Source organism: Amblyraja radiata, unplaced genomic scaffold (genome assembly GCF_010909765.2).
Source record: "Amblyraja radiata isolate CabotCenter1 unplaced genomic scaffold, sAmbRad1.1.pri scaffold_600_ctg1, whole genome shotgun sequence".
NCBI lineage: Eukaryota > Metazoa > Chordata > Chondrichthyes > Rajiformes > Rajidae > Amblyraja > Amblyraja radiata.
The window spans coordinates 57,358-72,485 of record NW_022630642.1 but is presented as its reverse complement, the minus strand read 5'-3'; the positions used below and the strand labels follow the sequence as shown (position 1 = coordinate 72,485).

The window sequence follows — 15,128 nt, the reverse complement described above, 5'->3', positions numbered from 1 at the left end:
TGTCCAGTCCATACCCCACCTGGGGGGGAGAGAGGGGAGAGAGGTCAGTGGAGTGGGGGGGGGGGGGGGGGGAGAGAGAGAGGGGGGGGGGGAGAGAGAGGGGGGAGAGGTCAGTGGAGGGGGGGGAGAGAGGGGGGAGAGGTCAGTGGAGAGAGGAGGGGGGGGGGAGAGAGAGGGGGAGAGAGGAGAGGGGGGAGAGAGAGAGACAGAGAGGGGGAGAGAGAGATGAGAGGGGTAGAGAGAGAGAGAGGGGGCAGAGAGGGGGGAGAGAGAGAGAGGGGGGGAAGAGGGGGGAGAGAGAGAGGGGGGAAGAGGGGGGAGAGAGAGAGGGGGGGAAAGAGAGAGAGAGGGAGAGAGAGAGAGAGAGGGAGAGAGAGAGAGAGAGAGGGGAAGAGGGGGAGAGAGAGAGGGGGAGAGAGGGGGGAGAGAGAGGGGAGAGGAGAGGGAGAGAGAGAGAGGGGGGGGGGAGAGGGGGTGAGAGAGAGAGAGAGGGGGCAGAGGGGGTGTAGAGGGTAACGGTGATGTCTCTGACGGTCGATGAAGCTCGGATGGAGCCCAGGAAGAGACGGGGGGGGGGGGGAGAGATCCCGTGGGGGGAAACGACCTGACTATCTCCACCTCCTCTCCCCCCCCCCCTCGGGATCTCTCCCCCCCCCCCCCCCCCCCCCCCCCCCCCCCCCCCCTTAGGGCTAGCAGAGTCAGGGGATATGGAGAGAAGGCAGGTACAGGATACTGAGTTGGATGATCAGCCATGATCATATTGAATGGCGGTGCTGGCTCGAGGGGCCGAATGGCCTCTACTCCTGCACCTATTGTCCGCTTGGAGTGCATACTGTCGTTGTGTCCTTGGGCAAGACACTTCACCCACCTTTGCCTGTGTGTGAATGTGTGTGAGTGATTGGTGGTGGTCGGAGGGGCCGTAGGCGCAGATTGGCAGCCACGCTTCCGTCAGTCTGCCCCAGGGCAGCTGTGGCTACAGAAGTAGCTTACCACCACCGAGTGTGACTGAGGAGTGAATGAATAATGCGAGGTAAAGCGCCTTGAGTATTAGAAAGGCGCTATATAAATCCCATCCATTATTATTACTATTCTTCTAGCCCCCAACTCCTGACACTGACTGCACCCCCCCCCCCCCCCCCCCCCCACTGATATTGAGACAATTCCCGGGGTGGGGGGGGGGGGGAGAGAATAAGAGGCGACCCTTCGGCCCCGCGATCTCGAACTAAACACTAGATGTAGCGTCTAGATGTAACACTAGATAAAGTTTCCTCTCCAGCGCTGGGCGGGGGGGGGGGGGGGGGGGGGCAGGTGTTGGGTGGGTTTGGGGGGGGTTTACCGGGGGGGGGGGGGAGAGCAACTTACCTGGCGGGCAGGTGTAGGGGGTTTTGGGGGGGGGTCGGACACACAGGCGGCTCCAGCCCCCGGGACACAAACCCCGCGGTCAACACATCGCCGCCGGCCCCGCGGAGACTGAGACTGAAACTGTGGGCGGCGGAGGAAGCGCATCAGAGGCACAGAGAGAGAGGGGGGTGGAGGTGGGGGGGAGAGAGAGAGAAGGGGGGAGAGAGGGGGAGAGAGAGAGAAGGAGAGAAGCGCATCACACACACACAGAGAGAGAGGGAAGGGGAGGGAGAGGGAGAGGAAGAGAGGGAGAGACAGAAGGAGAGAAGAGAGAGAGAGAGGGAGAGGGGGGTAGAGAGGGAGAAAGAGAGGGGGAGAGAAGAGAGGAAAGAGAAGAGAGGGGAGAGAAGCGAGAGAGAGAGAGTGGTGGGGGGAGAAAAGGAGAGAGACAAGAGAAGGGAGAGAGAGATAGAGGGGAGAGAGAGAGAAAGAGAGGGGGGAGAGAGAGATGGGGGGCGGGAGAGAGATAGAGGGGGGGGAGAGATAGAGGGGGGGGTGAGGGACAGAGGGCAGGAGGGTGAAGGGGTGGAGATGGCGGCTCCTTCATTGAAAGACTCAGCGGGTCGGGCAGCATCTGTGGAGAGAAGGAATGGTGAGGGGAGAGGGGAGAGGGGGGTAGGCTAGAGAGGAGGGGGCAAGAGAGGGGACTGTGGGTGCTGTCTGTGTGGAGTTTGCACGTTCTCCCTGTGACCGCGTGGGTTTTCTCCGGGCGCTCCGGTCTCCTCCCACATCCCAAAGACGTGCGGGGTTTTTGAGGTTAATTGGCTTCTGTAAACTGTCCCCTGTGTGTGTGTGTGTGTGTGTGTGTAGGATAGTATTAGTGTGTGTGTGTGTAGGATAGTATTAGTGTGCGGGGATCGCTGGTCGGCATGGACTCGATGGGCCGAAGGGCCTGTTTCTGCGCTGTATCTCTGAAGCCTAACAGTAAAAGTGGAAAGAAGTGAAAAGTCGGGGGGGGGAGTCTGGGAGCTGCGGAGACCCCCCAGGCCACTGACCACACTCACTGACCGGTGGTCAGTTGCTGCGGCCAGTCCAGGGGCGATCCACCGACAGGCTGGACACGGTGCGGAAACAGGCCCTTCGGCCCATCTTGTCCACACCGGCCAACATGCCCCATATACACTGGTCCCACCTGCCCGCGTCTGGTCCATATCCCTCCAAACCTGTCCTATCCATGTACCTGTCCAACTGTTTCTTAAATGTTGGGATAGTCCCAGCCTCAACTACCTCCTCCGGCAGCTCGTTCCATACACCCACCACCCTCTGTGTGGAAAAGTTGCCCCTCAGATTCCTATTAAATCTTTCCCCCTTCACCTTGAACCTGTGTCCTCTGGTCCTCGATTCCCCTACTCTAGGCAAGAGACTCTGTGATCTATTCCTCTCATGATTTTGTACACCTCTATAAGATATCCCCTCATCCTCCTGCGCCCCAAGGAATAAAGTCCTAGCCTGCTTAACTGTCAGAAAAAGGGAAACATAGACAATAGGTGCAGGAGTAGAGGCCATTCGGCCCTTCGAGCCTGCACCATTCGCCATTCAATATGATCATGGCTGATCATCCAACTCAGTATCCTGTACCTGCCTTCTCTCCATACCCCCTGATCCCTTTAGCCACATCTAACTCCCTCTTATATATAACCAATGAACTGTGGCCTCAACTACCTTCTGTGGCAGAGAATTCCACAGAATCACCGCTCTCTGTGTGAAAAATGTTTTTCTCATCTCGGTCCTAAAGGATTTCCCCCTTATCCTTAAACTGTGTGTGTGGCCCCTTGTCCTGGACTTCCCCAACATCGGGAGCAATCTCCCTGCATAGAACGTACTAGAATTTAGAAGATTGAGGGGGGGATCTAATAGAAACTTACAAAATTCTTAAGGGGTTGGACAGGCTAGATGCAGGAAGATTGTTCCCGATGTTGGGGAAGTCCAGGACAAGGGGCCGCAGTTTAAGGATAAGGGGGAAATCCTTTAGGACCGAGATGAGGAAAACATTTGTTTTCACACACAGAGAGCGGTGAATCTGTGGAATTCTCTGCCACAGAAGGTAGTTGAGGCCACACAGTTCATTGGCTATATTTAGGAGGGAGTTAGATGTGGCCCTTGTGGCTAAAGGGATCAGGGGGTATGGAGAGAAGGCAGGGATGGGATAATAATAATAATGATGGATGGGATTTATATAGCGCCTTTCTAATACTCAAGACGCTTTACATCGCATTATTCATTCACTCCTCAGTCACACTCGGTGGTGGTAAGCTACTTCTGTAGCCACAGCTGCCCTGGGGCAGACTGACGGAAGCGTGGCTGCCAATCTGCGCCTACGGCCCCTCCGACCACCACCAATCACTCACACACATTCACACACATTCACACACAGGCAAAGGTGGGTGAAGTGTCTTGCCCAAGGACACAACGACAGTATGCACTCCAAGCGGGATTCGAACCGGCTACCTTCCGGTCGCCAGCCGAACACTCAGCCCATTGTGCCATCTGTCGTCCCAATATAAGGATACTGAGTTGGATGATCAGCCATGATCATATTGAATGGCGAATGGTGCAGGCTCGAAGGGCCGAATGGCCTCTACTCCTGCACCTATTATCTATGTTTCTCTCATATGACAATAGAAATGACTAATTATATTTTATCGTTAACCAGGGCATTGAAGGATGTACAATAGAACCACGGTGTCTAAAATTGGACCTGGTGCTTGTGCAATGATCAGGAATTGGATGGGGACGAGACTGGACATTACCAGGTCCGTCTAACGGGAAGGGCATTACCACGTCCGTCTAACAACCCCAACCTCAGCAAAGGTGCAGGGCAGGCACGCGTGGGCTGACTTTCACCACTGTAAGATTGGGACAGGAAGTAGGGGAAAGAACAGCCACTGCCATATAGCCTCTGTTGTTCCCTATAGGAGGGTGGTCCATGATCTAAAGGGCCTGTCCCACTGTACGAGCTAATTCAAGAGCTCTCCCGAGTTTCCCCTGATTCGAACTCGGGAGAATTACGGTAATGGCCGCTCGTAGGTACTAAGGGGGAGGGGCTCTCGTGGACATTTTTCAACATGTCGAAAAATCTTCACGAGCTGACTGCGTTTCCCCGCGTACCCGCCGTCAGCGTTACGAGCCGCTAAGAGGCGTCCCCGAGCTCCGACATACATTCTACACGCTTACCACCAGTTTGATTTTCTTTTTACACCCTCTAGTCACCTCACGTAGACAAAAATCTTGGAGAAACTCAGCGGGTGCAGCAGCATCTATGGAGCGAAGGAAATAGGCAACGTTTCGGGCCGAAACCCTTCTTCACCTCGTACAGTGGGACAGCCCCTTTGCAGAGGGAGCTGGATCTTTAGCTAATTCCACCACCCAGACTTTTATGTTCTTGGTCCTCCAAAATATTCCAAATGGAATTTAAACTGTGGAGGTGGTGGAGGGAGGGCTTAAGCCAGAAAGGGTTATTGGGAAGAAAGAGCTACTTTAAATGTAGTTGCATCTGGTTGGGTAACTATAGTTGGGTGGAGATTATTCCATGCTTTAATTGTGTGTGCGGGGGAAGAACGAATTGCTGTACACATCTGTCTTTGTAGCTGGGATCACAAATTGGATCGAATGCCCTCGTCTGCTCCTAATTGGTTTGGGTTTGGTGTAGGCCTTGTAGTCTATGTCGAGCTGACCATTTAACATTTGGTAAAAACGTTAAGGCCAAACGGTGAGCTTCACGTGTGTGTGTCTTGGAGAGGGTTCCATCCACCCCAGACCAGAGAATTCAGAAGTTTGGTGACACTCGCTTCTCTCTCATAGGTGTTAGTAACAAATCGAGCTGCCTGTCTTTGGACACGTTGGATGGAAGAAATGTTTTGTATTTGTGTATGGGTCCCCATGCTGCAACTGCGTAGTCCAAATGAGGTCTAACCAGGGTGAAGTATAGCTTCTCCTTGACAGAAGCTGAACAATGATGAAAGTTGCGCCTCAGGAAGTTTAGGACACCTGTTGCTTTCACCGTTGCCTGATGAGTCTGACCATTCCAACACAGATCATTCTGCAATTTGATGCCAAGATACTTGGTTTGTTTGGATGGATGGATGTACGGCAATAGTTTGTTTGAAGGAATATATGGAATGATTATCCAGTATGGATGTATTGAACTGCTGATCGCTGTATTGAAATACCTGAGCCTTTCTTATAGAAACATAGACAATAGGTGCAGGAGTAGAGGCCATTCAGCCCTTCGAGCCTGCACCGCCATTCAATATGATCATGGCTGATCATCCAACTCAGTATCCCATCCCTGCCTTCTCTCCATACCCCCTGATCCCTTTAGCCACAAGGGCCACATCGAACTCCCTCTTAAATATCGCCAATGAACTGTGTGGCCTCAACTACCTTCTGTGGCAGAGAATTCCAGATTCACCACTCTCTGTGTGTGAAAAAAAATGTTTTTCTCATCTCGGTCCTAAAAGACTTCCCCCTTATCCTTAAACTGTGTGTGGCCCCTTGTTCTGGACTTCCCCAACATCGGGAACAATCTTCCTGCATCTAGCCTGTCCAACCCCTTAAGAATTTTGTACGTTTCTATAAGATCCCCCCCTCAATCTTCTAAATTCCAGCGAGTACAAGCCGAGTCTATCCAGTCTTTCTTCATATGAAAGTCCTGACATCCCAGGAATCAGTCTGGTGAACCTTCTCTGCACTCCCTCTATGGCAATAATGTCCTTCCTCAGATTTGGAGACCAAAACTGTACGCAATACTCCAGGTGTGGTCTCACCAAGACCCTGTACAACTGCAGTAGAACCTCCCTGCTCCTATACTCAAACCGTTTGCTATGAAAGCTAGCATACCATTCGCTTTCTTCTCTGCCTGCTGCACCTGCATGCCTACTTTCAATGACTGGTGTACCATGACACCCAGGTCTCGCTGCATCTCCCCTTTTCCTAGTCGGCCACCATTTAGATAATAGTCTGCTTTCCTGTTTTTGCAGTAGAACCTCCCTGCTCTTATACTCAAATCCTTTTGCTATGAATGCTCCTATACTCAAATCCTTTTGCTATGAATGCTAACATACCATATGCCCTCAGGGAGGGCCGCAATTGTTATCAAATTGATAAAAAGGAGGGAATGAAAGAGTTAATGACTATTATGGGTTGCTGTCATGTTTAAGCTATCCCGTTGTAAAAATGCAATTGCTACTGGGGACATTTGGCCAAATTTCATGGCAAGGTTTTTATAAGAAAGCTGAATCATTTCATCAGATAAGAAGGGGTCAGCGGAGGATTACTAGTGCCTTTGGAATCCCTGGCTTTTGGCAAAGAGCGAAAAACAACCCCATATTTGGAAGGGTTTCAGCCCCAAAACGTTGCCTATTTCCTTCGCTCCATAGATGCTGCCTCACCCGCTGAGTTTCTCCAGCATTTGTGTCTACCGTCCATATTTGGAGGTGGCTGATGCTTCCTGAGACACTTCCTCATGCAATTGATATTGAGTCTGGGGGTATATTAATCCCGGGTTTCTGGTATTTCTGTGTGTGTGTGTTGCGGGAGAACTCAGACGTAACTCTGCTGCCTCTGGGTCTCTAGAACCACACCCGTCAGACGTTAAAATTAAAGGTTGGATGGTCTCAACTTTTCTTTTTCTGTTTCTAAGTGAACTTTTTCACTGTCGTGGGGTAGACAGACCCCCCCCTCACCTCCCCCTCCCCCCGATAACTGAGCTGACCAGCAACAGATGCTGAACTGAAGAAGGGTCTCGACACGACACGAAACATGGCCCATTCCTTCTCTCCAGAGATGCTGCCCGAGTTACTCCAGCATTTAGTGTCCATCTTTGACCAACAACACACAGCTAGCTCCCTGAACATTATGTTCATTTTATTTCAAATATTTCAGAACGAAATTACATCTATTTACTATCAGTCCAGGTCTGAGTGTGCATGGACCTGAGTGTGTCCTGAGTGTGTGTGTGTGTGAGTGTAAGTGTGGGAGTGTCGTGTGTGTGTGTGTGTGCACGTGTGTGACTGAGTGTGTCTGTGTGAGACTGAGAGTGAGTGTGTGTGTATGTGTGTGTGTATGTGTGTGAGTGTGCGTGCGTGTGTGTGAATATGTGTGTGAGTGTGTGTGAGACTGAGAGTGAGTGTGTGTGTGTGTGTGAGTGTGTGTGTGTGTGAATATGTGCGTGCGTGTGTGCGCGTGAATATGTGTGTATGTGTGTGAGACTGAGAGTGAGTGTGTGTGTATGTGCGTGTGTGTGTGTATGTGTGTGTGTGAGTGTGTGTGAGACTGAGAGTGAGTGTGTGTGTATGTGTGTGTGTGTGTGTGTGAATGTGTGTGTGTATGTGTGTGAATATGTGTGTATGTGCGTGCGCGTGTGTGTGTGTATGTACGCGTGTGTGTGTGTATAAAATGCACACGAGTGCCTGCCATCATGTCTGTGGGGAAGACGGCATTCGACATGATAAGACATTGTGTCTGCCACCCCTACAAGGGGCCTCGTCTGCCCCTGAGGGGAAGGGCAAGGGTCACTGCATCGGTCACTGCGCACGGGCAGTTCAGAAGAAGTCCACGTCTTCTGGAGCGTCCAGGTCTCTGTACTCCACAATATTCCTGGGATCGCCACGCAACATCCTGGAAACAAAGCGAGAGAATATGGTCAGCGGGTGGGAGCCGTGGAACAAGATGAGCTCAGCCCTGGTTATTCAGGAACCATAGAATCTTATAGCGTGGAAAGAAGCCCTTTGGCCCAACTTGCCCCATACCGACCAACATGTCTGAAGAAAGGCCTCCACCCGAAACGTTACCCATCCCTTCTCTCCAGAGATGCTGCCAGTCCCGCTGAGTTACTCCAGCTTCGGTTTAAACCAGCATCTGCAGTTCCTTCCCACACTCGTGTCATTTACAGTTGGGTTTATAGTCACGTGTGTCGGGGTACAGTGAGAAGCTTTTGTTGCGGGCTACACCAGCTAGCAATACATGATTACAATCGAGCCATTCACGCACATACACATACACACAGATAAATGATTTGCTGTAATTGAGGTGACCAGAACTGTAGGCGACAGTACACATGCAGTCTGGCTAAAGTCCTACAATGGTGCAATGTGTCTCCCCTACTCTTATACACAGTGTACAACTCTTATACACAGTGTAGATAGATAGATAGATAGATAGATAGATATAATTTATTGCCACACAGCCAGGCTGGTGGAAATTTGGGTTGTCTGCAGCGGTACAACAACAAAGAACACACAACCACAATAAAACTGTAACACAAACATCCACCACAGCATTCATCACTGTGGTGGAAGGCACAAAATGTGGCCAGTCCTCCTCCATTTCCCCCCCGTGGTCAGGACCAGAGTCCAGAGTCAGTCCAGGATCGGCTCTTCCTCACCGGAGACCGCGGCTTTAAGTTGTTGTAGGCCGCAGGCCGGCGGTCAAGATTTAAAGTCCCCGCCGCAGCCAGAAGCACCGTAGACTGCAGGGCCGGTGGTCGAAGCTCCCCTCCAGGGGTGATGGTAAGTCCATGCCGGACCCGCGGTAGAAGTTGGCCGCGGGCCGGCAGTGAAGGCTTCTTCTTCCCCCGGGTCCCCAACGTGAGATCCCGGGCTGTAGACGCCGCACCAGCTGGAGCTCTGCAGACCGCGGCTTCAGGCTGCGACTTCAGGCTGCCGGCTGCCCCGGGCCAACGAAACGGAGTGCTCCCCTCCAGCGAGCCCCAGCGAGGGCTCACCCGCTCCACGCCGAGAGTCCACGCTGCGCCCGCCGCTGAAGCCCCGGGCGCGTCTCCGGGAAAGGACGCGCCGATCCTTGATGTTAGTCCACGGGGGAGGCGACCTGGAAAAACTCGCCTCTCCATGGAGGAGGCGACCAAAGCGGTTTCCCCCTCACCCCCCCACACCACCCCCCACACAAAACACACAAAGAAACATCAAACACAGACTTTAAAACATACTAAAAAAACAAAAAAAGTTGAAAAACTGACGAGCTGCTTGACATGGCTGCTGCCAGAGCAGCGCAGCGCCCCCTACAACTCTTATACACAGTGTACAAATCTTATACACAGTGTACAACTCTTATACACAGTGTACAGCTCTTATACACAGTAGACAACTCTTATACACAGTGTACAGCTCTTATACACAGTGTACACAGTGTAACACAGTATACAACTCGTATACAGTGTACAACCCTTATACACAGTGTACAACTCTTATACACAGTGTACAGCTCTTATACACAGTGTACAGCTCTTATACACAGTGTACACAGTGTAACACAGTATACAACTCGTATACACAGTGTACAACCCTTATACACAGTGTACAACTCTTATACACAGTGTACAGCTCTTATACACAGTGTACAGCTCTTATACACAGTATACAACTCGTATACACAGTGTACAACCCTTATACAGTGTACAACTCTTATACAGTGTACAACTCTTATACACAGTGTACAGCTCTTATACACAGTGTACACAGTGTAACACAGTATACAGCTCTTATACATAGTGTACACAGTGTAACACAGTATACAACTCGTATACACAGTGTACAACCCTTATACACAGTGTACAGCTCTTATACACAGTGTACAACTCTTATACACAGTGTACAGCTCTTATACACAGTGTACAACCCTTATACACAGTGTACAACCCTTATACACAGTGTACAACCCTTATACACAGTGTACAACTCTTATACACAGTGTACAACTCTTATACACAGTGTACAACTCTTATACACAGTGTACAAATCTTATACACAGTGTACAACTCGTATACACAGTGTACAACTCTTATACACAGTGTACAACCCTTATACACAGTGTACAACTCTTATACAGTGTACAACTCTTATACACAGTGTACAAATCCTATACACAGTGTAACACAGTGTACAACTCTTATACACAGTGTACAACTCTTATACACAGTGTACAACCCTTATACACAGTGTACAACCCTTATACACAGTGTACAAATCTTATACAGTGTACAACCCTTATACACAGTGTACAACTCTTATACACAGTGTACAACTCTTATACACAGTGTACAACTCTTATACACAGTGTACAACTCTTATACACAGTGTACAACCCTTATACACAGTGTACAAATCTTATACACAGTGTACAACTCTTATACACAGTGTACAACTCTTATACACAGTGTACAACTCTTATACACAGTGTACAACCCTTATACAAAGTGTACAACTCTTATACACAGTGTACAAATCTTATACACAGTGTACAACTCTTATACACAGTGTACAACCCTTATACACAGTGTACAACTCTTATACAGTGTATAACTCTTATACACAGTAGACAACTCTCATACACTCTGACATACAACATGATTTGAGAGTTTCAATGAATAGAGATCACAATCACATCTGCAGCTCATATCTCAGTGTTGCATCACAACTCCACAACAGTTTCAGCAGCAAACTTCCTCTTTAAAATGAAGTGATAATGGGGAGGAAAAGGCCAGCCTGCAGACTGATAAAACATGATTACACAAGGCTCTGATGTTAAACCCCTTCACACTGCCCACTTCTCTGCCCCTTGCTGAGTACTTACTGCAGTTCTTGTTATAAATACAGTGTTTAATATAGGTGAGAGACACAGGCTGACCAGCGATCCCCCGCACATTAACACTGTCCTACACCCACTGTGACGGCCCTTGTGTCAATGCTGCCTGGATTAGAAGGTAGTAGCTACAAGGAGCGTTTTGGACAGCTGGAGGCCACAGGAAAACCTGACGGAAGTTTATAACATTCTGAGAATCATAGATAGAGTCTTTAGCCCGCGTGGTGGAAATGTCAAAGACTACAGGTATAGCTCCAAGGTGAGAGGCATTCAAAGGAGACTGAGGAGGCAAGTTTTATTCAAACACAGAGTGGTGGGTGCCTGGAACGCACAGGCAGGTGATGCGGTTGAAGGAGGTAAATGATTACAATGTTTGAGGCATCTGGGCAGACACACAAACTGAGTTAAAATCAGCACACACTTTGTCGGCTGAATGAGTTCTCTGCCTCAGAGGGCGGTGGAGGCGGGTTCTCTGGATGCTTTCAAGAGAGAGCTAGATAGGGCTCTTAAAGATAGCGGAGTCAGGGGAGAAGGCAGGAACGGGGTACTGATTGTGGATGATCAGCCATGATCACATTGAATGGCGGTGCTGGCTCGAAGGGCCAAATGGCCTCCTCCTGCACCTGTTGTCTATTGACGTATATCTATGAGACACTCTTCTATGTTCTAATGGCCTCCCTTCCATCGCCTCCATCTACACTTCACGCTGCCTCGGCAAGGCCAGCAGCATCATCAAGGACCAGTCTCACCCCCGGTCACTCCCTCTCCCATCGGGCAAGAGGTACAGAAGTGTGAAAACGAACACACACACACACCTCCAGATTCAGGGACAGTTTCTTCCCGGCTGTTATCAGGCAACTGAACCGTCCTCTCACCAACTAGAGAGCAGTCCTGACCTCCCATCCATCTCATTGGTGACACTCGGACTATCTTCGATCAGACTTTGCTGGCTTTATCTTGCACTGAACATTGTTCCCTTATCATGCATCTGTACACTGTGAACGCCTCGATTATAATCATGTACAGTCTTTCCGCTGACTGGTTAGAACGCAACTAAAGCGTTTCGCTGTCTCGTACAATAAACTGAGCTGAGCCTCCAGCTTTGTAAACCTCTCTGATCCCCAGCACTAGAATAGATTTCTAAATCCAGCAACTCTTAACAAATGGTGATCCTAGGAAGACAAAAGTGCTGGAGAAACTCAGCGGGTGCAGCAGCATCTATGGAGCGAAGGAAATAGGCGACGTTTCGGGCCGAGACCTTTCTTCAGACTGAATTCTGAACTGAAACGTTGCCCATTCCTTCCCTCCAGAGATGCTGCCTCACCCACTGAGTTTCTCCAGCAGTTTTGCCCACCATAGGAATCTGAGGGCTCACTTTTTCACACACAAATGGCGGTGGGTGTATGGAACGAGCTGCCGGAGGAGGTAGTTGAGGCAACGTTTAAGAGACATCCGAGAATTCCACAGACTCACCACTCTGTGAGAAAAATTGTTTCCTCGTCTCCGTTCTAAATGGCTTACTCCTTATTCTTAAACTGTGTGGGTGTGTGTGGCCCCTGGTTCTGGACTCCCCCAACATCGGGAACACGTTTCCTGCCTCTAGCACGTCAAACAATGACCCTCTACAGAGCCTTCAACGCACTGCTTAGCGATAAGAGAACAGAAGATCACATTCATGAAGAGACACTGACCTGTTTCGTGGCTTTCCTGGATATCCTCCTTGGCCACGATATGCATCGTAGGCGCCTCGGCCAGCGTACTGAGGTGGGGGGTAGGCAGGGCCCGCTGTAGATAAAGGAAAGTTTGTCCGTCAATAATATTTCATATGTAAAGATTCAAAAGAAATTTGAGGTTTAAGAAAGAACTGCAGATGCTGGAAAAATGGAAGGTCGACAAAAGTGCTGGAGAAACTCAGCGGGTGAGGCAGCATCTATGGAGCGAAGGAATAGGTGACGTTTCGGGTCGAGACCCGGAAGGGTCTCGACCCGAAACGTCGCCTATTCCTTCGCTCCATAGATGCTACCGGGTCTCGACCCGAAACGTCACCTATTCCTTCTCTTCATAGATGCTGCCTCACCCACTGAGTTTCTCCAGCATTTTTATAAGGGTTTCGACCCGAAACATCACCTATTCCTTCGCTCCATAGATGCTGCCTCACCCGCTGAGTTTCTCCAGCACTTTTGTCCACCATAGGAATCTGAGGGCTCACTTTTTCACACACAAATGGCGGTGGGTGTATGGAACGAGCTGCCGGAGGAGGTAGTTGAGGCAACGTTTAAGCATCCCTACAAAAACCTTCCGAGTGTTTCCCAATCAGAAACCTTGGATGAACTATGAGATCCGTACTCTCCTGAAGTCCAGACACAGGGCATTCACATCCAACGATACAGTGGCCTACATGAAGACCAGATACGACCTTGGTAAGGCCATCAAAAAGGCCAAAAGGGACTTCTGCTCCAAACTGGAGGACGAGACAGATGTTCGGCAGCTGTGGCAGGGTCTGAATGCAATCACCTCCTACAAGGCAAAACCAGGAGGCAGCTCGAATGCCGGTGTAACATCACTCCCTGACGAGCTCAATGCGTTTTACGCACGCTTTGACAGGGAGAATACTGATGTGCCTTCCCGATCCCCCATTCGCTGTGATGGCATTTCAGTCTCAGTCACAGAGGCCGATGTCAGGAAATCCTTCAGAGGGGTGAACCCCCGAAAAGCACCGGGACCTGATGGTATACCCGGCCGTGTTCTAAAAACCTGTGCGGACCAACTGGCGGGAGTTTTTACGGACATTTTCAACCTCTCGCTTCTGAGGTCTGAGGTCCCCACCTGCTTTAAAAGGGCATCAATTATACCGGTGCCCAAGAAGAGTAAGGTGACGTGCCTCAATGACTATCGACCAGTGGCACTAACGCCGGTGGTGATGAAGTGCTTTGAGAGGTTGATCATGGAGCAAATCAACTCCTACCTCGACAAAAACCTGGGCCCACTGCAGTTCGCATACCGCCACAACAGATCAACGGTGGATGCGATCTCGCTGGCCCTCCACTCCGCACTGGACCACTTGGACAACAAAAACTCATATGTCAGGCTGTTATTCATTGATTACAGCTCGGCATTTAACACAATCATCCCCTCCAAACTGGTTACCAAACTCGCAGAACTGGGTCTCTGCGCATCCCTCTGCAACTGGATCCTCGACTTCCTCGTCCACAGACCACAGTCTGTTCGTATTGGTGGAAATGTGTCGGCCTCAATAACAATCAGCACGGGAGCACCTCAAGGCTGCGTGCTCAGCCCCCTGCTGTACTCACTCTATACCCATGACTGCATAGCGAACCACAGTGCGAACTCCATCATCAAGTTCGCTGATGACACCACTATTGTGGGGCGTATCACTGATGGGGATGAGTCAGAGTACAGAAGAGAGATCGAGCAACTGTCCATATGGTGCCAGCGCAATAACCTGGCCCTGAACACCAGCAAAACCAAGGAACTGATTGTGGACTTTGGAAGGAGTAGGAGGGGGACCCACAGCCCCATTTATATCAACGGGTCGATGGTTGAAAGGGTCAAGAACTTCAAATTCCTGGGGGTGCACATCTCTGAAGATCTTTCCTGGTCCGAGAACACGAACGCAATTATCAAAATAGCTCATCAGCGCCTCTACTTCCTGAGAAGATTACGGAGAGTCGGATTGTCAAGGAAGACTCTCTCTAACTTCTACAGGTGCACAGTCGAGAGCATACTGACCGGTTGCATCGTGGCTTGGTTCGGAAATTTGAGCGCCCTGGAGAGGAAAAGATTACAAAAAGTAGTAAACACTACCCAGTCCATCATCGGCTCTGACCTTCCTTCCATCGAGGGGATTTATCGCAGTCGCTGCCTCAAAAAGGCTGGCAGTATCATCAAAGACCCACACCATCCTGGCCACACACTGATCTCCCTGCTACCTTCAGGTAGAAGGTACAGGAGCCTGAAGACTGCAACAACCAGGTTCAGGAATAGCTACTTCCCCTCAGCCATCAGGTTATTAAACCTGGCTCGGACAAAACTCTGATTATTAGCAACCACTTTCTGTTATTTGCACTACCAGTTTATTTATTCATGTGTGTATATATTTATATCATGGT

General features: G+C 50.1%; 1 protein-coding gene across 1 annotated transcript in view; it reads right to left on the bottom strand.

Moving 5' to 3' along the window:
- Positions 1 to 7,247: 7,247 nt before the first annotated feature.
- srrt (serrate, RNA effector molecule) overlaps positions 7,248 to 15,128 on the bottom strand; it is a 45,459-nt gene continuing 37,578 nt past the window's right edge. Inside the window, exons 19-20 of the mRNA XM_033016876.1 lie at positions 12,690 to 12,783; positions 7,248 to 8,019 (exon numbers count right to left, since the gene is read on the bottom strand). Of these exons, the coding sequence (XP_032872767.1) occupies positions 7,944 to 8,019; positions 12,690 to 12,783 (170 nt within the window). The 3' untranslated portion in view covers positions 7,248 to 7,943. The remainder of the gene's footprint in view (positions 8,020 to 12,689; positions 12,784 to 15,128) is intronic.